General features: G+C 35.8%; 3 protein-coding genes across 3 annotated transcripts in view; all 3 read right to left on the bottom strand.

The window, feature by feature from the left end:
* Positions 1-673: 673 nt before the first annotated feature.
* On the bottom strand, positions 674-7017 carry LOC141330763 (uncharacterized). Its single transcript, XM_073835546.1, has 3 exons — positions 6893-7017; positions 4232-4804; positions 674-2891 (listed from the first exon to the last, which is right to left on the bottom strand). The coding sequence occupies exons 1-3, from the start codon at positions 6999-7001 to the stop codon at positions 1819-1821; spliced, it is 1755 nt and encodes a 584-aa protein (XP_073691647.1). The 5' UTR covers positions 7002-7017; the 3' UTR covers positions 674-1818.
* A 4666-nt stretch (positions 7018-11683) lies between these two features.
* Positions 11684-14859, bottom strand: LOC141330747 (uncharacterized). Its single transcript, XM_073835545.1, has 3 exons — positions 14632-14859; positions 13785-14264; positions 11684-12938 (listed from the first exon to the last, which is right to left on the bottom strand). Exons 1-3 carry the CDS (start codon positions 14738-14740, stop codon positions 11764-11766), a joined length of 1764 nt encoding a protein of 587 aa, XP_073691646.1. The 5' UTR covers positions 14741-14859; the 3' UTR covers positions 11684-11763.
* A 2950-nt stretch (positions 14860-17809) lies between these two features.
* LOC141330731 (uncharacterized) overlaps positions 17810-21366 on the bottom strand; it is a 6455-nt gene continuing 2898 nt past the window's right edge. The window contains exons 2-3 of the mRNA XM_073835544.1: positions 20610-21011; positions 17810-19742 (exon numbers count right to left, since the gene is read on the bottom strand). Coding sequence (XP_073691645.1) covers positions 18817-19742; positions 20610-21011 — 1328 coding nt within the window. The 3' untranslated portion in view covers positions 17810-18816. The remainder of the gene's footprint in view (positions 19743-20609; positions 21012-21366) is intronic.

Here is a 21366-nt window from a genome sequence, read left to right as displayed (position 1 = left end):
GTGGGATGATGAGCTGTAATGTTTACTTTAGCTAACCAACACATTATTAAGAACGGCCATTTGCAAAGATGCATAAAAACCCTTATACTCACTTCTGCTGTGGGTGAAGCTGCATCACAAGTGATTCACATGAACATAAACGGATATGTAGACCGGGTTCGGCGCTTTGCTTTCGAAAACAAAAGTAACGTTAATCCTCCGGGTCTCCAGCGGCTCAGATGTCGAGAGTAAATGAGGACTGCTATGTTTATTATTACATCCAACAACATCAATACCTCAATCGCTCAATCAGAGACATTCATGTATTCCTCTGCACCTTAGTCATACAATGGCGATCGGAGTCGGACTATTTCAGCTCGGTGAGGGCGGGGCTAAGGTAAGGCGCTCACCTCAATCAACTAACGTGGGAGTGGCCTCTGTCTGTGTGCCGCCACACGAAGCTGAGAATGACCTGATTTTAAAAAGGGGATATTATTTAAATAATTTAAAGATTTAAAAAAATACCACTGGGTGGATTTTTATCATTGTAGGGTGGTTGTGTACACAGACTGCCAACACACATTAATGTTCAAAACAAGATGGAAAGGTGAGTTTTGCTTCCGGTGATATCCTTTAATGAAATCTTTGTTGAAACATTTGCAGTTACAAATAAACTATCACATAAACAGTGAATAATAAGGTGACTCAAAAAAAAAAAACTTTTCGATACTGGTCTATTTAGCCTCAGATTGTTTAATACAAGGTTCAGGTATTCATTCCTACTTACAAGCGGATCAGTTGCAAAGCTACGTGATAGTGTACTGTGTCTTGCATCAGCTTTACCTAAATACATCTTACGTGAAAGAAAAACTTGTTTTAAAAACAACAAATAAAAAAAATTAATCTCACTCTCTTAAAAAGTGTCGAGAACAGTTTGTAAGTAAGCAAACTATATGCATACATGCATTAAAAGACAATTGAACATTATATGAAACATATAAAAACAAAACACAATATCGTTTACATCATGAAGCAAAATGGCATACAATAATAAAACTTCTTAACGTTGTTCTTTGGGGAGGAACTCCATTTTTGAGTTGATCTGAATCTCAACATCGAATCTGCTGGATTTGAAGATGAACTTTATTCACTGTGAAAACTTCAGATAATGTGTTCTTTTCTAATTTATTTAGTCTGGAAACTGGTTTTCAGGCTCCCAAAATGCCGGATCCATTTTGATGAAACGCCGATTTGACCACTTGACAATAGATCTGTTGTGGGACAGTAGATGCGATTTTGCGGGACATTTGCGACTGTTATGCTATGTTAAAACTGATTTACTTCCATTGTCATATGCAAAATAAAGAGAATCCACCTTTGAGAGAAGAGATCTGTGTATGTGCATTTTGATGCATTAAAATAACAGCATAGAAATGGCCTCAAAAAAGCTGCAATTGATTTTTTTTTAACTGGTTGAAATTAATGGAAAATACTGCCTTTTTCTGTGCGCTTGCCACTTTTTTCGACGGTGGTGCTAGATCACTTTATAAAATCTGCACATCTTTTGTGCGGAAACTACATCGCAAAAAGAATAAATAATAAGCTTTCTTAAAAAGGCAAAATAATGTATGTACGTTTTCTTAATATGACAAAAACCAACAGACTGATAAAAATGCAGAACATGGAGTGAAAATCACCCTAGATACAAAATGTTTATGTATATATATAAATGCTTCTCTGTGTGGACGGGGCCTTACTGTGAACGTTTTTTGTATGCCTGCATAGAGCAGATAAATGATTGAAACACATCCCACATTCAGTGCAGTGATACGGTTTCTCTCAAGTGTGGATCATCTCGTGTTTATACAGAGTTGTTAACACTCTGAATCTCTTTCTACAGTGTGAACACTTAAACGGTTTCACTCCAGTGTGGATCATCTCATGTATTTTCAGATCTCCTTTCCTACTGAATCTCTTGTCACAGTGTGAACACTCATGAGGTTTCTCTCCAGTGTGGATCATCTCGTGTTTATACAGATTTGTTAACACTCTGAATCTCTTTCTACAGTGTGAACACTTAAACGGTTTCACTCCAGTGTGAATCCTCTCATGTATTTTCAGATCTCCTTTTCTATTGAATCTCTTGTCACAGTGTGAACACTTATGAGGTTTCACTCCAGTGTGGATCCTCTCATGTGTTCTCATATGTGATGACTGAATGAATCTCTTGTTACAGTGTGAACACTTATAAGGTTTCACTCCAGTGTGAATCCTCTCATGTGTTTTCCGATCTCCTGATCTACTGAATCCCTTGTCACAGTGTGAACACTTATGAGGTTTCTCTCCAGTGTGGATATTCTCATGTTTTTTAAGATCTCCTAATTTATTGAATCTCTTGTCACAGTGTGAACACTTATGAGGTTTCTCTCCAGAGTGGATATTCTCATGTGTTTTAAGATCTCCTGATCTATTGCATCTCTTGTCACAGTGTGAACACTTACAAGGTTTCACTCCAGAGTGGATCCTCTCATGTACTTTTAAACCGAACGCTGAAGTAAACGTCTTTTCACACTTTAAGCACACGTACTCTCCCACAGCATGCATTTTCTGATGTTCTATCAAATTTTGTAGACACAATTGTTTGTAGAAACAACATTTTGTGAAACTCTTTCCACACTGATCACAAGTGAACCGTTTCTCTCGTGTATGAGCGTTCATGTGACGCTCAAGATGAAATTTGCTTCTCAAACGCTTTCCACACTGAGTGCAGATGAAAGGATTCTTGGCTCTTCTTTTCTTTTTATCTTTCTGTTTGGTTTGAGAGCAACTCAAATGTTTTTCTCCAGTTTTGACATGATTTTCCTCCTCAGCTTCACTTGACTCTCCATTCTCCTCATTTTCTTCAATCAACTCTGAAATAAAAGTGAAAAAAGCTCATTTTCATTTTCTTGTAAAAAGCTCAGAAAAGTGAACCACTCCAGACTAACATTTGAAAGCAGCACCACTAACTTTTACAGATGGTGGCACCAGAAGTAGATTAGTGGGGTATCAAGGTAATTTAATCATAAAATTACTTCGGTTTTGCATTAAGTTCAGTTACAAATACTGTTTATTTAATGCACTGAGCTGGAGTTGGGAAGCATACAAAATTTCTATTTGTTAATATCTGTAACGTGCAAAATCAAATTTTCATATAGAAAAATTGACATATTGTACCCTTACGTACCATTATTCTTCTATAGTATTATATTGAACTGTCTGACAACTACCATGATTATAATTGATGTGCGATTCAATCGCAAAGTGAATAAAAGTTTGTGATTTTTTTTTACCCATGCACAAAAGAGTAAAACTAGAAAAAAAATAGAATTTAACGACTGGGCCAATGAGTGTTCCTCTGCTGCCATCTACAGGTTATACAGGTCTTTTTTTTTTTTTTGCATGAGTGTTGTAACTACAAAATTATATGTTGATATATTTTGTTTTTTGTCCCATTAAAAATAACATTTTAATGTGGAATACTGCTTGAATTTGTCTCTAAAATGGTTGCACAAACCCGGAAATTTTTTTTGATTAAAATGCAATTCTATTTAGGTAGAATGAAAGATATAGATTGTACCGCATGTGGCCAAGAGCAGAATTTGTTTAAGCCCATATGACTTACTAACAAGAAACTATGCTTTTTTGCAAATGCTCGTTTGAACGATGATTTCGGGAAACACAGAATCGCTGATGTTGCTAACAAAGGAACTTACGACCATGCACGCTTAAAAAATACAGGTGATTAGCGATGCCATAGAAGAACCTTTTTGGTCTAAATGGTTCCATAAAGAACCTTTAACATCTGGAGAACCTTTCAGTTTCACAAAATGTTCTTTGTGGCGAAAGAAGGTTATTCAGATTATAAAAAAAGAAAGATATGGTTCTTTAAAGAATCTTTGACTGAATGGTTCTATGTGAAACCAAAAATGGTTATTCTATGGCATTGCTGTGAAGAACCTTTTAAAGCACCTTTATTTTTTAAGAGTGTAGTTGGCTAACGATGCTTTTGAGGGCCCATGTTCATCCCTTCTCACAAGAAAAGCAAATAAGGATCAGTTGCAAGGCTATATGACAGTGCATCATGCACCTCTAGTTCCTAAATAAATCTTAAGTTGACGAATAATGAGTCAAAAACAACAGTGAAGAAAAATAAAGTGTTTTGACACTGTTTTCCAGGGATCAGAATCTCAGTTGAATCTTGAATACTTACTGTGATAGTTTTGTGTATGACTGTGTAAAGCAGATGAACGATTGAATTGCTGCCCACATTCAGTGCAGTGATACGGTTTCTCTCCAGTGTGGATCCTCTCATGCGTTTTCTGATTTGCTGAATCACTGAATCTCATGTCGCAGTGTGAACACTTGAAAGGTTTTTCTCCAGTGTGGGTACTCTCATGCAGTTTTAAACACTTTGCTGAAGTAAAAGTCTTTTCACACTCAAAGCACATGTACTCTCTCGCACCAGTGTGCATTTTCCGTTGTTCCTTCGTTGCATGAACTCTCAGGTGTTTCTTCAGGACCGAAGCCGTCATATATCTTCTGCCGCATTGATCACACGAGTACGGTTCGTCTCTAGTGTGGATGTTCATGTGACGGATAAGACTATGCTTGCTTGTTAAAATCTTTCCACACTGGGTGCAGGTGAAATATTTCTTGGCTCCTCTTTTCTTTAAGGCTTCTTGTTTGGTTTGAGAGCAACTCAAAGGTGTTTCTTCGGTTTTGATATGATTCTTTCTCTCATTCTCATTCAATATTTCGTTCTCCTCACTTTCTTCAAAAAACTCTAAAAACAAAAGCAAAATGAGTTTGTCAGTAGTTTGAAAAACAAAACCTGAAAAAAGGGAAGTACATAAACGCGAACCCCAGTGCAACAGCGGAAAGACAACTTGAAAATAAGAATTGTGTTACTTTTGATGCAAATCGCATACATTTTCATGAATGAGGTACATGGTCTTCAAAATATAACTTTTAAAACATTATATACACAAATCTCTCGTTTCTATAAGGAGAACTATTAAATATGGTTGATCAACTACTTCACTTATTATTTGCTGCTCCATCTATATTATGCAACAGCTGTAAAGATGTTTCTCTATTACAACAAACTAAATCTACAACTGCAGCGGATGTTCTTGCTCCGCCCCTTTTATCGTCAAGAGGTGACTTGTGCAAAATGAAGGAGAAAACCTGGGTAATTTTCAAAATATTACAGTTATTGTGCCATGAAATGTAGTTTTAAGACTATTTTAAATCTGTGGTTTATTTATAAAGATAGGGCCTATTTTGCAAATGTGCTTTGCCGTTTTCAGGAGATGTCATTTCCGCTAGTCCTTCTGACATTTGCCTATGGCTCTAATGTCTCTAGTTCTTAAAAATTGAAATATAATTGGTTTTTGGTCTATATAACAGGTAATATTTTGTCTCAAGAATCTATTATTTGATCCAGGTCATACCGTTTGGGCTGATCACAAAGTTGTGTTTCATATGTTTTCATCTAATCTGGTAACACTTTATGTTAATGGTCCCTTTCGAACATTATTGACACTAAGTAACATTGCACCTACATGTCAACTTACTCTCAGTGGAGTATTAGTAGACTGTCTGCTTAATATCTGCTGACTCTTTATTGTGATGGTCTCTCAACAGACTTTAAGTAACTTTGCAAGTATTTTTACTAATCAACAAGTGTATTTTTTATTAATAAAAATATGTGGGCAATACATTATAAATGCGCTTTGTATACAATTGTTATATATTATTAACGTATTTGAAATAATATGTTTATTTTTTATGTATAATTAGTATATTTAAAGGTTTATGAAATATGTTTCAATTGTATTATAAGTGGTAACAAAATACATTTTTGGAAATGCTGAGATAGTATGTTAAAAGCACATTTTAGTTCATCTTCATGGTGTCTCAAAATAGCACAGTTGAGTACACTTAGATGATCTTAAGTTTATCTCAAGAAGTACTAAAGAATAACTTTGTACATTAAGTACAAAATTAGTGCGTGCAAATAGAGCACTTTAAGTACATTAGGGAAGTGCACTTACTGTCCTTAAATTGTATTTTAGCACACTTTTTTCACAATTTGTACATATTTTTAATATATTACTATTATACTTTAAACTATTTTTAAAAATGTTTAAAATTAGGGTTCAAGTGTATTTCTATTTGTAACTAAATATATATTTTTTAAATACAGATATAGTATGTTAAAAGCACATTTGACTGAATTCTTTGCTTTTGTCACTATTTCCTACTACATACCTATTACTTTTAAAAAAGCTATTATTGTTCATTAAAACTGACATGCTATTTAACAAAACAGTAAAGTTGTACTTTATGTAATATTTCACTTTATTATTCATACAGTGAAGATAATTAGAGTATATGTGGACAAATTGCCTAAACCACATGTTAATGTTTTATATTTTTTAAATGAAAACAAAAAGAGGTTTGTGGTTTATAATTTGTTTAGTTAAGTATGCATACAGTGAAGACAAGGAAACAAAAAGATGCAGTGGTTTTTGATATATTGCATTTGCATTTTGCAAAGAAGTTCTCTTCCTTAGTAACACTTTGTGTTTTTTGTTTTTTATTGGAGTTTTATTTTCCACTGCTTTTGTTTTCTCTTCCCATTCAATTTTAAGCTTTTCTTTGTTCACTCCATTTTTTATAGGCAACCTCTGTCATGCTAACTGAGATTAGTACTTAATCTAGTTTATTTTAGTTCAGGAATCCATAGTCAATGAGTAAGTAATATGTACTTCAAAAAAAAAAAACCTTAGACTCCAAAGGGTTAAAGCTTTGTTAGCCAGATGTGACACAAACGGTCATTAAAGATGCATAAAGAATAAACACCAACCTCCTGATTCCTCATGTTTTATTTTCCAAGTTTCTGGTTCCTCTTGTTTTATTCTCCAAAGTTCTGGTTCACTCGTGTCCTCCTCATTCTCCTCTTTAACAAACACCATTTTCACAGCAGCAAATCTCTTCTGTTGATACTTCTTCGGATAATCCCGCTTGCTTTAAAACTCTCAGGTATTTGTTGAACACAATCAAACAACAGAGAGCGCGTGAAACTAAGCTTCTTCCTTTGCGGTTTAAAGGTGTTTGGCAAACAAAAGTATGTGTTTTAGCGCCACCCGCTGGACTGGAGTGTGAAGCGTCGAAAGGAGGCAAATAATACGGAGAATATTTACTTTGTGCGTCTATAAGATACACTGATTTGTTTTCTTTTAAAATTAACCGATCTGCACAAATAAAATAAATTAACTTTATAGACTTGCGTGGTATTTGATCAGCATCAACAGTTTCCGTGAGTGAGGATTAGAGAAAAACGAGTGAATTTATTAGTGCCATTTTTAATTGCAATTGAATTTAAATTAAGATCAATGACACTTGGTGAGACATAACCTAATTAAAAAAAGTACATTGCTGCATCCCAATTCACATACTATCCGTCCTAAATACTATTCGAAAATAGAATTAGGATGTCCTAAATCGTCGTATGTTTAAAAAAGTATTTCCGGATAGTCAACTACTTAACTTCAGAATGCGAAGTGCAGATCAATGCACACTCTAAAGGTGCATTCACAACAGACTTGGCTATTCGCGCGTAGTTGAACGCTTGAACATTTTAGTTTACTCGCTTCATTCGCGCGTGAAATTCACTTCACAACAGATGCGAATTCGCGTCATGGGAGGGGCTGCTGCCACTCGTCAGCGGGAAAGTAATTGTAAAATAGGTGAATGAGCTCAATTTGCCAGCTTTAGCTAGCTTGTAGTCTCATTTTATATATATATATATATATATATATATATATATATATATATATATTAGGGCCGGGACTCGATTAAAAAAATTAATCTAATTAATTAGAGGCTTTGTAATTAATTAATCTAAATTAATCGCATTTTAATCGCATATAAATATTTGACCTGAGAACAGTGAGAAGTAAGTTTTTTCATATGGATTTTTAGTATACCATTGAATAATGACTGAATACATAAACTTAAGCAACAAAATAGTTTATTTTTGTTCAACCAAGTCCAACAGACCAGTGCAATATTGCCATTAAGTGTAGCAATAGGATACAGTGTTTCCCCTAGGTTTCCATACTTTTTTTTTCTTGGTACTTTACCCTACTTTGTGTAATAACGAAAACATTTATTTCAGTAAAAAAAAAAAAAAAAAACTCTCTATTTTAACATTTTGAGCAATAGGGCTTTACAATCTTTTGCTATTTTTTTTTTTTTAAAGAAATTCTTGTGTTTTAATTTTTCTCATAATCAAATGAAATCATAAACATTTATTTATTTTTAATCAAATGAAAAATAAACCTTTTTAATTTTTGGCAAACAAACAGAGGTTTGCTGTTAAAATCAATAAATAATAATAATTTAACATTTAAATAATGATCATAGTATTTTTTTCTACAATTAAGTGGTTAATCTTGTTGTTATATTTATTTTTTATCATATATATTGTTCATGTTAAACCGTACTTTTATTTTGACAGGTTGCCGTGAAGTTTCTGTGTGTAAAGTATATGATGCTAGTTTTCTCAAATGAAACGGTAAAAGTGAAACTGACAGTAGCTTTGGAGATTGAGTCTATCTGTTCATGTGAGATGCAAATGCCAAAAATTAACGGGAGCATCACGCGTGCATTAAAAAAAAAACGCGTCTCTGCCATTCCAACATACAGAGGCAAACGATACATGCAGGATTCATATTAAAACGGTCTTTTTGCATTTCAGTTTTCACAGACACTAGTCCATATCGCGATTTGAATTAAGTGACAGACCAACTTTTGATTTATCAATCCAAAAATCGACGAATTTACGTGGCATTCCGCGCTATAGTAAATTCGGTTTTTATGAATGGAGTCCGCGATCCAGTCCGTGTTTTCTTGGAGGAGACATTGCAAACGCGCCCCCCTAAGATAATGGTAGGGGAAACACTGGGATATTTAGAAATATACTAGCCTACATTTCAGAAATTCAGGTAGCCTATAGGTAGGTAGACCTTCTGTAAAAGCATTGAGGTGATACTTGAGGCTCGATGTGCTGCGGTGATATGCGCATTCCTTTGTCTGAACACTAGTTGGTGCTCCAGTATAATCGGTCCGCTGAAACTCATCCAGTGAGAAACGTTCCGCGGTGCAAAATTAAGTGCGATTAAAATGCGTTAAAAAAATTTAACGCGTTATTTTTGTGTAATTAATTAATCTAAATTAACGCGTTAAAGTCCCGGCCCTAATATATATATATATATATATATAAATATATATATATATATATATATATATATATATATGTGGGTCAAATTGATATATATATGTGGGTCGAATTGATTAAAGAGCGTTTTTTTTAAAACTTACCAGTTTCTCCGACCTCTTCACTCACTTTCTTCCAACCAAGATCCTTTTTATTCCTGTTTCGATAAAAAAGGATGTTGTATCGTACAACTCTGGGTGTCTGCACACAGCAACGACAATTTTTTCCATCTTTGTTAAAAAATTCAGCCTCCGCTCACTGATCACATCACTACTAGAGCGAGCTCCTGATTGGTTACCGCGGCACGGAATTTCGGCAAAGTTCAGATTTTTCAACTCGCGCGAATGGCGCGGCAAACGCTTAAACGCTCAATGGGCGCCGCTTCATTCGCGCTGCAGGATGGCTATTTGCGTCTTTGTATTGACTTGCGGTGTTTCCACGACAGTGTCAAATCCACGCTCAGTGCCGCTGGCAATGCTACAACGCCACTGCTTTGGGGAGTGTCAAATTTAGAGCAGAGCACGCCTCTGAAAAAACAATGTTTACACCCTATTTACGTTCCATTGTCTTGTTTTAACGGTGGTTCGCAAACTAAACTGTAGCATAATGAAAACATGCAAAGTATATTTACTTTAAGCTCAGTAATCCATCAGTTTCGGAAACAGGCGTCGTAATCTTGCCTTGCCTACTTTTCACAGCGATTGGTTGTCGCTGTGTCGGCGTTTTGCGGTCGAGATTTGCATAAAGTTGAGGAATGTCCAACCTTTTGACGCTTTCTCCGCGCAGCTTCCAATCCCAAAATGCACCACGCGACCGTTTACGCTCAACTTCCATGTGAATAAATTGAAAACGCTCGCTCCGCAGCGCTCGCTACGTTCCAGTGGAAACGCACCGTTAACATGTAAATCACTCGCGCTTGCCGCTTCATTTGTTTCCGGTGTGAATGCACCTTCACGGCTAAAACTACCCACAACACATTGCGTGATGAACGAGGATTTGATTAGAACTACAAACACACGTAAAAAGTGTTCAAAAACATGCAACCAACAGACAGGTAGAGTCGTTTAAGTGATAAATAATCAATGTTTAACCTAATATAAAATATTTAATAAATGTTATCGGTGTTATATTTAATGTGCAGCAACATTATGAACTTTCATAATGATAGGTTTGGTCATTAACTTAACAAATTTAAATGCATCATTATTCAAACACAAGAGCAGAGTTCTCGGCATGAAAGACTCCCGAAAGAAAGTGCCTCTTTATTTCTCTCTTATTCAGTAGAAAATCAAATTAAATGAAATGCAGATAATGTTAACTGACAGGGCAGTTTAAACAGTGACAGGATTCAGGTAAAGGCAACAGAGCGTCCGATAAAGACGAAGTAGTCCCAAAGCTTGCCTAGCTTCCGCAACATACTCATGTACTTTTTCTTTACAAAGAGTACATACTTTTAGGGCGTTGTATAAGTATGAAAATTGGGACGTTGAGTGATTGTTAGACTATGGGCACTTTTATGTTCGTTGGTCATATTTTTAAAAATACATATAATTTTAGACGAATTCCTCTTCCTTGGTCAAGCTAACAATAAAACCACCCTAAAAACATTTTACTACATTTCTATTATGATTTTTTTCAATACTTTCCAACCGCCTTGTAGGTGTCAAAATCACTGTTTTCTCCTTGTTGCACACCCAGACTTTTAAACTTCAACAATGACAGTATAAGATTCATGATAAATTATAGATCTCTATATCATGCATTAGCTTTACTAGAGCTACAGAAATACAAACATTTCGCTTAAAATGCACAATACATAGTCTTTGATGTAATGTGATTTGATGTAATGTAAAACTACATAAATGGAGCTCTCTGGCACAGCAGTATTTCTGTCAGCTCAATGAACACAGTTTGTTTTCTCATATCACATCTTTTAATCTACAATTTTGCTGGCTAGCAATGTGACCAGTTGGATTTAATCTAATGCAAATATATGGTAACAATTGTGACATTAATCGTGATGTGTGAGGCTGAGACTAAGCTTCAGTTGCTCCAGCAATGGATGCAACCCGGAAAAACTATCGGTATGGAGTTTTGCCGATAACGATAGTTCCTCAAACAACTATTGGTGCCTATTAGTGTGCACAACCGATACATCGGTCTCCCTCTATTAACTACTGTTATGCTATGTTAATACTGATCCACTGTCATAACTGAAGAGAAGTGAAAAGAATCCACATGCAAGGGAAGAGATTTGTGCTTGCGCATTTCAATGCGCTTTTGCATTATGCACTCTGGATGTTTGTCACTAAAATAACACCATATAAATCCCCTTAAACTATTCAAATAAGAAGAAAGTCACATCTGAAAGCGGCAATCTTTTTAATGAGTTACTATTAATGGAGAATACAGTGTTTTTCCGTGTGCGCTCGCCTATTTACAATGATGGTGCTAGATCACTTGATGAGGTCTGCACTCTGTGTGGATGGGGCCTTATTGTGAATGTTTTTTGTATGCCTGTGTAGCGCAGGTGAACGTCGGAAACGCTTCCCACATGCAGTGCACTGATAGGGTTTCGCTCCAGTGTGGATCCTCTCATGGGTTTTCAGATTTGATGACACACTGAATCTCTTTCTACAGTGTGAACACTTATAAGGTTTCACTCCAGTGTGACTCCTCTCATGTATTTTCAGGTCTCCTGATCTAATGAATCTCTTGTTGCAGTGTGAACACTGATAAGGTTTCACTCCAGTGTGAATCCTCTCATGTATTTTCAGATGTGCTGACTGACTGAATCTGATCTTACAGTGTGAACACTTAAAAGGTTTCACTCCAGCATGAATCATCTCGTGTTTTTTCAGGTCTCCTGATCTACTGAATCTCTTCTTGCAGTGTGAACACTGATAAGGTTTCACTCCGGAGTGAATCCTCTCATGTATTTTCAGATGTGATGATTGACTAAATCTCTTGTCACAGTGTGAACACGTAAATGGTTTCTCTCCGGTGTGAATCCTCTCATGTTTTTTTAGGTCTCCTGATCTACTGAATCTCTTGCTGCAGTGTGAACACTTATAAGGTTCCTCTCCAGTGTGAATCCTCTCGTGCAGTTTTAAACCGGTCACTGAAGTAAACGTCTTTTCACACTCAAAGCACATGTGCTCTCCCACTGCGGTATGCATTTTCTGATGTTCTTTTAAATTTTGTAGACACAAAAAACTGTTACCACACAAATTACATGAATGTGGCTTTTCCTTTGAATTAACCTTCAAGTGTTTCTTCCGAACTGAAGCCCATAAAAACGTTTTACCGCATTGATCGCATGTGTGCTGCTTCTCTCCAGTGTGGATGTTCATGTGATCTTTAGGATTTGCTGATTTTGTGAAACTCTTCCCACATTGATCACAAGTGAACGGTTTCTCTCCAGTATGAACTCTTATGTGATGATCAAGACTTGTTTTGCATGTGAAATTCTTTCCACACTGAGTGCAGCTGAAAGATTTATTGGCTCTTCTTTTCTTTATATCTTTCTGTTTGGTTTGAGAGCAACTCAAATGTGTTTCTCCAGTTTTGACAGGATTTTCCTCCTCAACTTCACTTGATTCTTCATTATCCTCATTTTCTTCAATCAACTCTGAAATAAAAGTAAAATATAGCTAATTTTCAGTTTCTTGTGAACTTTAAAGTGAACCCTGATGTAACACTGCAGAGCTCCAGACTAACATTTGAGAGCAGCGCCACTAACTTCATTTATTTATTTAACTTTATTTATTGGCAATACACATTTGACAGTAATGCACTGAGCTGGAGCTGGGAAGCATACACATTTTACATTTGTTAATATCAGTAACATGCAAAATGTAATTTTCATATAGAAAAATTTATATATTGTACTCTTACGTACCATTATTCTTCTATAGTATTATATAGACTTGACCATGAACTATCACGATTGTAATTGATGTGCAATTCAGTCACAGTGAAGAAAAGTTTGATGTTTTGTGACTTTTTTTACTACATACACAAACTAGTGCAAAACTTCAAAATAATTTGATTTCTATAAGTCTTTATATTTTATAACAGTGATTATAGAATTTAATATTTAAAGAAAAAAGTAGAAATGACTAATAACCAATAAGTGCTCCTCTGCTGCCATCTACAGGTTAAAGTGCATAGTGTTTGTTAAGCATAAAACTATATGTTGATATATATTGTGTTTTGTCCATTAAAAACATTTTAATGTTGAATACTTAAAAAGCCATTAAAAAGTGCTTGAATTTCTATCAAAAGGTTGCACGAACCCTGAAATTAATCATTTAAGACATTAAATCTTAGTAGGGATGGGTATTGTTAACGGTTGTTATTATTACTATTATGATACTGGTCATTTTCAAAAACAAAAGTGACTAAAAATAAAGTGTTTTGATTTTGTTTTTTTTAGGAGAAACTTCAGAATCTCAGTTGAATCTTGAATACTTACTGTGATAGTTTTGTGTATGACTGTGTAGAGCAGATGAACGATTGAAATGCTGCCCACATTCACTGCAGTGATACGGTTTCTCTCCAGTGTGGATCCTCTCATGCGTTTTCTGGTGTTCCTTCAAAATTGTATGAACTGTCAGGTGTTTCTTCAGGACTGAAGCCTTCAAAAATGCTTTGCCGCATTGATCACATGAGTGCAGTTTCTGTCCAATGTGGATGTTCATGTGTTTCTTAAGGTGTGCTGATTGTGTGAAACTCCTCCCACATCGAACACATGTGAACAGTTTCTCACCAGTATGAACTCTCATGTGGCGCTCAAGATTATATTTGTTTGTCAAACTCTTTCCACACTGAGTGCAAGTGAGAAATGTCTTGGCTCCTCTTTTCTTTAAATCTTTCTGTTCGGTTTGAGAGCAACTCAATGGTTTTTCCTCGTCGTCACTCAATTCTTCATTATCCTCATTTTCTTCAAAAAACTCTAAAAATAAAAGCAAAAACAGTTTATTTGTCAGTAGTTTAAAAAAAACTGAAATGTTAAAGTACATATATATGTTTAATATTTGGATTGCAGTTTTATTTTCCACTGCTATTGTTTTTTCCAGATTTGCTTCTCAATTCTATTCAATTTTAAGCTTTTCTTCGTTTATTCCATGTTTTATAGACAACCCCTGTCATACTAATTCAGATTAGCACCGTTGGTTTTAAATGAATCTAGTTTATTTTATTAAGGAATCCAGAGTCAATGAGCTAGTAATATGTACTTTGGGAAAAATATTGACCCTAAGCTTTGTAAGCCTAAAGTGCCACAAACGGTCATTAAAGATGAATGAAGAATAAACACCAACCTTCCTGTTCCTCCTTTTTTATTTTCCAGGTTTCTAGTTCCTCTTGTTTTATTCTCCAAAGATCTGGTTCACTCCTGTCCTCCTCACTCTCCTCTTTAACAAACACCATCTTCACAGCAGCAGATCTCAGTTCAGCTGATACTTCTTTAGATAATCCTTCTTGTTTCAAAACTCTTACAAGTATTTGTTGAACACATTAAAACAACAGAGAGCGCGGTGAATCTAAGCTTCTTCCTTTCCTTTGCGGTTTAAAGGTGTTTGGCAACAAATGTATGTGTTTTAGCGCCAGCCGCTGGACTGGAGTGTGAAGCGTCGAAAGGAGGCAAATAATACGGGGAATATTTACTTTCTGCGTTTATAAGATGCACTGATTCATTTCCCTTTAACAATAACCAGTCTGCACAAACAAATTAAATGAACTTAAAATTATAGTCTCGCATGGTATTTGATCAGCATCAACAGTCTTCGTGAGTTAGGATTAGAGGAGAAAAACGAATTTATTAGTGAAAAATTTAATTCAAATTGAATTGAAATTAAGATCAATGACAAAACATAATACTAGTAAGACATAGCCTAATTAAAAACAAATAAATAAATAAAAATAATGTAATGTATATGAATATATGAGAATAATGAAGTCTGGCACAATAAACATTGCCGGTGTTCTTTATTATTATTATTTTTTGAAAGTTTTATGATCATTGTCAGTTTATATACATGCAAAACTGTTAAAAAAATAATGTAGGCTAGTTATTGAAAATACTTTTTCATATAAAATATAACTATATTAAAATTCATATGAACATGTTTGGCTATGGTGTTGTATGAGAGTTATTTGCAGCGTTTTTGTAATGTTTTTTTTTATGTTTGATGATTTATCCATGTCACATTGTGAGAAATAACAATACTGTCTTTCACATCTAACGCGCTTATGCTTTTATCAGCCCCCCTATACTAGTAATACACATATTTAACTTTTCAAAATCTATAATGGTCAATTTCAGGTAACTTTATTTTTGTTTTTTCATGCACCTGTCAGGTTTGAGATTTTGGGCTTTTTGGTTTTTCATAAAGTGTTTTCTGCAGACTAATTGAAAGAAAACATCCAAAAGTCACTGTTAAGTGTTTCTTTTATAGCAATTTATCTATTTGTGTCAATAGATTTCAATTAAAACAGATTAAAACAGTAATGCGATCTTCTTTTCGTAAATTCAGTGCTTCAATCAGATCTGTTTAACTTAAAGAATTAGTTCACTTTCAGAACAAAAATTTACAGATAATGTACTCACCCGCTTGCGTGAAAAAACCATTTATATACTTTTAACCCCAAATGCTTGTCTTGTCTAGCTTGGCAAGACGAGCATATGACATGTAAATGTTTTTAGAAAATAACTGTTCGTTTTGCTAGATAAGATTTTTCCCTTCTTCCTCAGCTGGGATCGTTTAGAGCACTTTGAAGCGGCATTTAAACTGCATTTTGAAAGTTCAAACTCTGGGGCACCAGAAGTCCAATGTTTTACTTAAAAAAATGACAAGGGGGTGTGTACATTATCTGTAAATTTTTGTTCTGAAAGTGAACTACTCCTTCAATAACCTATACAGGAAACACAAACCATGAGCAAAGGCAATACACAGCAGTGAAATAATCAAGTGCATTTAAGAATATTGACTATAAATGTGCTAGTATACTCACAAATCACTTATCAAAGGACATATAAACATAATTCAATAGCAACGCTAAATCAAATGCTGTTAATGCTTAACCGCTTACAATCTAAACAATTTGCAAGTCAACATAGCATTCTTATAAACAGTCTATAGCTACTAGAAACATCGAGTGTCTTTATCACAGTGGTTCCCAACTGCATTTTGGAATTTCCAACTTGGGGGTGCCATACATATCCATTATATGGAGAGAAATGCTGAAATGTTTTCCTCAAAAAACATAATTTCTTTACGACTGAAGAAAGGAAGACATTAACATCTTGGATGTCAAGATGTTAATTTTTTGTTTTTAAATTCATGTTTTGTTACAGTGTAATCCGTTAATTACGAAAGAAGTTTGTGTAACTTGTAAACGTCATAAAGGACGTGGTATGGATTGGATGGCAATACGATGGGATAAATGGAGTTTTGTATAATTTGTATCTTAATTTTAATATATATTTGTAATAATTGATCAACAATAAGTAAAAACAAGGAGAACATTGTATCGTGGAATGAAGTGCATAACGACGCAAACCCACTGCGATGCTTCTGCGGCATAAAGAAAGGCTTAAACATAAATTATAGCTCTCTATACCAACTCAGGTGAGAATGTTGAAGAGCACAAGGCTGGAGATCATTATGTCAGGCTGATTGGGTTAGAATGGCAGACTTGACATGTTAAAAGGAGGGTGATGCTTGAAATCATTGTTCTTCCATTGCTAACCATGGTGACCTGCAAAGAAACGCGTGCAGCCATCATTGCATTGCATAAAAATGGCTTCACAGGCAAGGATATTGTGGCTACTAAGATTGCACCTAAATCAACAATTTATAGGATCATCAAGAACTTCAAGGAAAGAGGTTCAATTCTTGTTAAGAAGGCTTCAGGGCGTCCAAGAAAGTCCAGCAAGCGCCAGGATGGTCTCCTAAAGAGGATTGAGCTGCGGGATCGGAGTGCCACCAGTGCAGAGCTTGCTCAGGAATGGCAGCAGGCAGGTGTGAGCGCATCTGCACGCACAGTGAGGACAAGACTTTTGGAAGATGGCCTGGTGTCAAGAAGGGCAGCAAAGAAGCCACTTCTCTCCAAAAAAACATCAGGGACAGATTGATCTTCTGCAAAAAGTATGGCGAATGGACTGCTGAGGACTGGGGCAAAGTCATATTCTCCGATGAAGCCTCTTTCCGATGGTTTGGGGCATCTGGAAAAAGGCTTGTCCGGAGAAGAAAAGGTGAGCGCTACCGTCAGTCCTGTGTCATGCCAACAGTAAAGCATCCTGAGACCATTCATGTGTGGGGTTGCTTCTCATCCAAGGGAGAGGGCTCACTCACAATTTTGCCCAAAAACACAGCCATGAATAAAGAATGGTACCAAAACACCCTCCAACAGCAACTTCTTCCAACAATCCAACAACAGTTTGGTGAAGAACAATGCATTTTCCAGCACGATGGAGCACCGTGCCATAAGGAAAAAGTGATAACTAAGTGGCTCGGGGACCAAAACGTTGAAATTTTGGGTCCATGGCCTGGAAACTCCCCAGATCTTAATCCCATTGAGAACTTGTGGTCAATCCTCAAGAGGCGGGTGGACAAACAAAAACCCACTAATTCTGACAAACTCCAAGAAGTGATTATGAAAGAATGGGTTGCTATCAGTCAGGACTTGGCCCAGAAGTTGCCCAGTCGAATTGCAGAGGTCCTGAAAAAGAAGGGCCAACACTGCAAATACTGACTCCTTGCATAAATGTCATGTAATTGTCGATAAAAGACTTTGAAACGTATGAAGTGCTTGTAATTATATTTCAGTACATCACAGAAACAACTGAAACAAAGATCTAACAGCAGTTTAGCAGCAAACTTTGTGAAAACTAATATTTGTGTCATTCTCAAATTTTGTTCACAACTTTTGGCCACGACTGTACTTTGTCACTGCTATTCTGCAATAAACATCTTCACTGAGATCTTCGACGTCCTCTTCACTTTTTCTTACAACATCCTTTGTGCAGAAACTACACCACAAAAAGAATAAATAATAAGCTTTCTTAAAAAGGCAAAAGAATGTATGTCTTAACGTGACAATTGAAAACCAACAGAATGATGAAAATGCAGGACATTTTCCCAATATGCAATGTGCAGGACAAGAGGTGAAAATGCTGTAGTACAATGCAAAGCAGGGCAGGTGGTCACCCTCGATACAAAATATTTACATATACAGCTAAATGTGTCTCCCCCCATGGACTCATGTTTTGGTTTCTCCGGTTGTCTCCCCTCATTGTTCAGTTTGTTTTGGTTTCCCCTTGTGCCCATATTTGGACTTCCTCTTATTACCCCTAATCAGTTTCACCTGTCTTGTTTACATGCCACACCCCTCTGCCAGCCTATTTAAATAATTTGTTCCATCAGTTACATCGTCCGGTCTTAAAGTTTTGTCGTGTTTGTTTATTCATGGATTTCTGGCTCCACGTGTCTCCCTCTGGCACCTCATTCGCCGCACGTTGTGACACTCTGTGTGGATGGGGCCTTATTGTGAATGTTTTTTGTATGACTGTGTAGAGCAGGTGAACATCTGAAACGCTCCCCACATGCAGTGCACTGATACGGTTTCTCTCCAGTGTGGATCCTCTCATGGGTTTTCAGATGTGATGGCTGATTGAATCTCTTGTCACAGAGTGAACACTGATAAGGTTTCTGTCCAGTGTGGATCCTCTCATGCATTTTCAGATGTGATGATTGACTGAATCTCTTGTCACAGAGTTTACACTTATAAGGTTTCTCTCCGGTGTGAATCCTCTCATGTTTATTCAGGTCTCCTGAGCTGCTGAATCTCTTGCTGCAGTGTGAACACACATAAGGTTTTTCTCCAGTGTGAATCCTCTGGTGCTGTTTTAAATTGGTTGCTTTAGTAAAAGTCTTTTCACACTCAAAGCACATGTGCTCTCCCACAACAGTATGTGTTTTCTGATGTTCTTTCAAATTTTGTAGACACGAAAAAATGTTACCACACAAATTACATGAATGTGGCTTTTCCTTTGAATTAACCTTCAAGTGTTTCTTCAGAACTGAAGCCCATAAAAACGTTTTACCACATTGATCGCATGTGTGCTGCTTCTCTCCAGTGTGGATGTTCATGTGATCCTCAGGATTTGCTGATTTTGTGAAACTCTTCCCGCACTGATCACAAGTAAACGGTTTCTCTCCAGTATGAACTCTCCTGTGACGATCAAGACTTGTTTTGCATGTGAAACTCTTTCCACACTGAGTGCAGCTGAAAGATTCATTGGCTCTTCTTTTCTTTACATCTTTCTGTTTGGTTTGAGAGCAACTGAAATGTGTTTCTCCAGTTCTGACATGATTTTCCTCCTCAACTTCACTTGATTCTTCATTATCCTCATTTTCTTCAATCAACTCTGAAATAAAACCAAAATATAGCTCATTTTCAGTTTCTTGGAAAAAGCTGATAAATGTGAACATAAAAGTGAACCCTGATGTAACAGTGCAGTGATCTAGACTAACATTTGAGAGCAGCGCCACTAACTGTATTTAATGGCAATACACATTTGACAGTAACACACTGAGCTGGAGTTGAGAAGCATACAAAATTTACATTTGTTAATATCAGTAACATGCAAAATATAATTTTTCATATAGAAAAATTGATATATTGTACTCTTACGTACCATTATTCTTCTATAGTATTATATAGAACTGACCGTGAACTACCTTGATTATAATTGATGTGCAATTCAGTCGCAAAGTGAAGAAAAGTTGTGTTTTATGACGTTACTACATACACAAAATGCAAAACATTGACATAATTTGATTTCTAGAAGTTTTTATATATTATAATAGTGATTATAGAAGTGTAATATATAAAGCAAAAAGTAGAAATGATTGACTAAAAAGCCAATAAGTGCTCCTCTGCTGCCATCTACAGGTTATAGTGCATAGTGTTTGTTTAGCACAAATCTATATGTTGATAGATATTGTGTTTTGTCCCATTGAAAAACAGCATTTTAATGTTGAATACTTAAAAAAGCCATTCAAAACTGCTAGAATTTCTCTCAAAAGGTCGCACAAATGATGAAATTAATCATTTAAGACATTAAATTTTAGTAGGGATGGGTATTGTTAATGGTTGTTATTAACAGTAATACTATTATTACAATACTGGTCGTTTTCAAAAACAACAGTGAATAAAGTGTTTTGATATTGTTTTTTAGGAGGAACTTCATCTTTGATTTGATCAGAACATCAGTTGAATCTTGAATACTTACTGTGATAGATTTGTGTATGACTGTATAGAGCAGATGAACGATTGAAATGCTGCCCACTTTCAGTGCATTGATACGGTTTCTCTCCAGTGTGGATCCTCTCATGCATTTTCTGGTGTTCCTTCAAAATTGTATGAACTGTCAGGTGTTTCTTCAAGACTGAAGCCTTCAAAAATGCTTTGCCGCATTGATCACATGAGTGCAGTTTCTCTCCAGTATGAATTACCATGTGACGCTCCAGATTATATTTGCTTGTCAAACTCTTTCCACACTGGGTGCAGCTGAAAGATTTATCGGCTCTTCTTTTCTTTAAATCTTTCTGTTCGGTTTGAGAGCAGCTCAAAAGTTTTTCTCCAATTTTGGCATGATTTTTTTCCTCGTTCTCCTCACTTTCTTCAAAAAACTCTAAAAATAAAAAAACAACAGTTTATTTGTCAGTAGTTTGAAAAACTGAAAAAAAAAAAACAGAAATGTGAAAGTACATATATTTAATATTTTGATTGCAGTTTTATTTTCCACTGCTATTGTTTTCTCCAGATTTGCTTCTCAGTTCCATTCAATTTGAAGCTTTTCTTTGTTTATTCTGCATGTGTAATCTGCCAGGACCTTGCGTGGTAATCAGAGCCGGATTAACGCAAAGGCAATACAGCCCATGACTGTATGCAAAGTATAGTCTTTGATATAGCAGTGACCCGCGGTTATGAATTAAAAAAAAATATATATATTTTTAATGATTTTCAGGTCGCGGACGGTCGGGTCG

The sequence above is a fragment of the Garra rufa genome, chromosome 1 (assembly GCF_049309525.1).
Source record: "Garra rufa chromosome 1, GarRuf1.0, whole genome shotgun sequence".
NCBI lineage: Eukaryota > Metazoa > Chordata > Actinopteri > Cypriniformes > Cyprinidae > Garra > Garra rufa.
The sequence above is the reverse complement of the archived record's forward strand: the minus strand, read 5'-3'. Positions and strand labels throughout refer to the sequence as shown.

Excerpts from the sequence above, each read along its gene's own strand:
- LOC141330763 (XM_073835546.1), bottom strand. The coding sequence starts at position 7,001 with ATGGTGTTTGTTAAAGAGGAGAATGAGGAGGACACGAGTGAACCAGAA. Across the intron at positions 4,805-6,892 it reads AAAACATGAGGAATCAGGAG|AGTTTTTTGAAGAAAGTGAG; the intron begins GTTGGTGTTTAT and ends TTTTGTTTTTAG. Across the intron at positions 2,892-4,231 it reads TCATACACAAAACTATCACA|AGTTGATTGAAGAAAATGAG; the intron begins GTAAGTATTCAA and ends CTTTTATTTCAG.
- LOC141330747 (XM_073835545.1), bottom strand. The coding sequence starts at position 14,740 with ATGGTGTTTGTTAAAGAGGAGAGTGAGGAGGACAGGAGTGAACCAGAT. Across the intron at positions 14,265-14,631 it reads AAAAAAGGAGGAACAGGAAG|AGTTTTTTGAAGAAAATGAG; the intron begins GTTGGTGTTTAT and ends TTTTATTTTTAG. Across the intron at positions 12,939-13,784 it reads TCATACACAAAACTATCACA|AGTTGATTGAAGAAAATGAG; the intron begins GTAAGTATTCAA and ends CTTTTATTTCAG.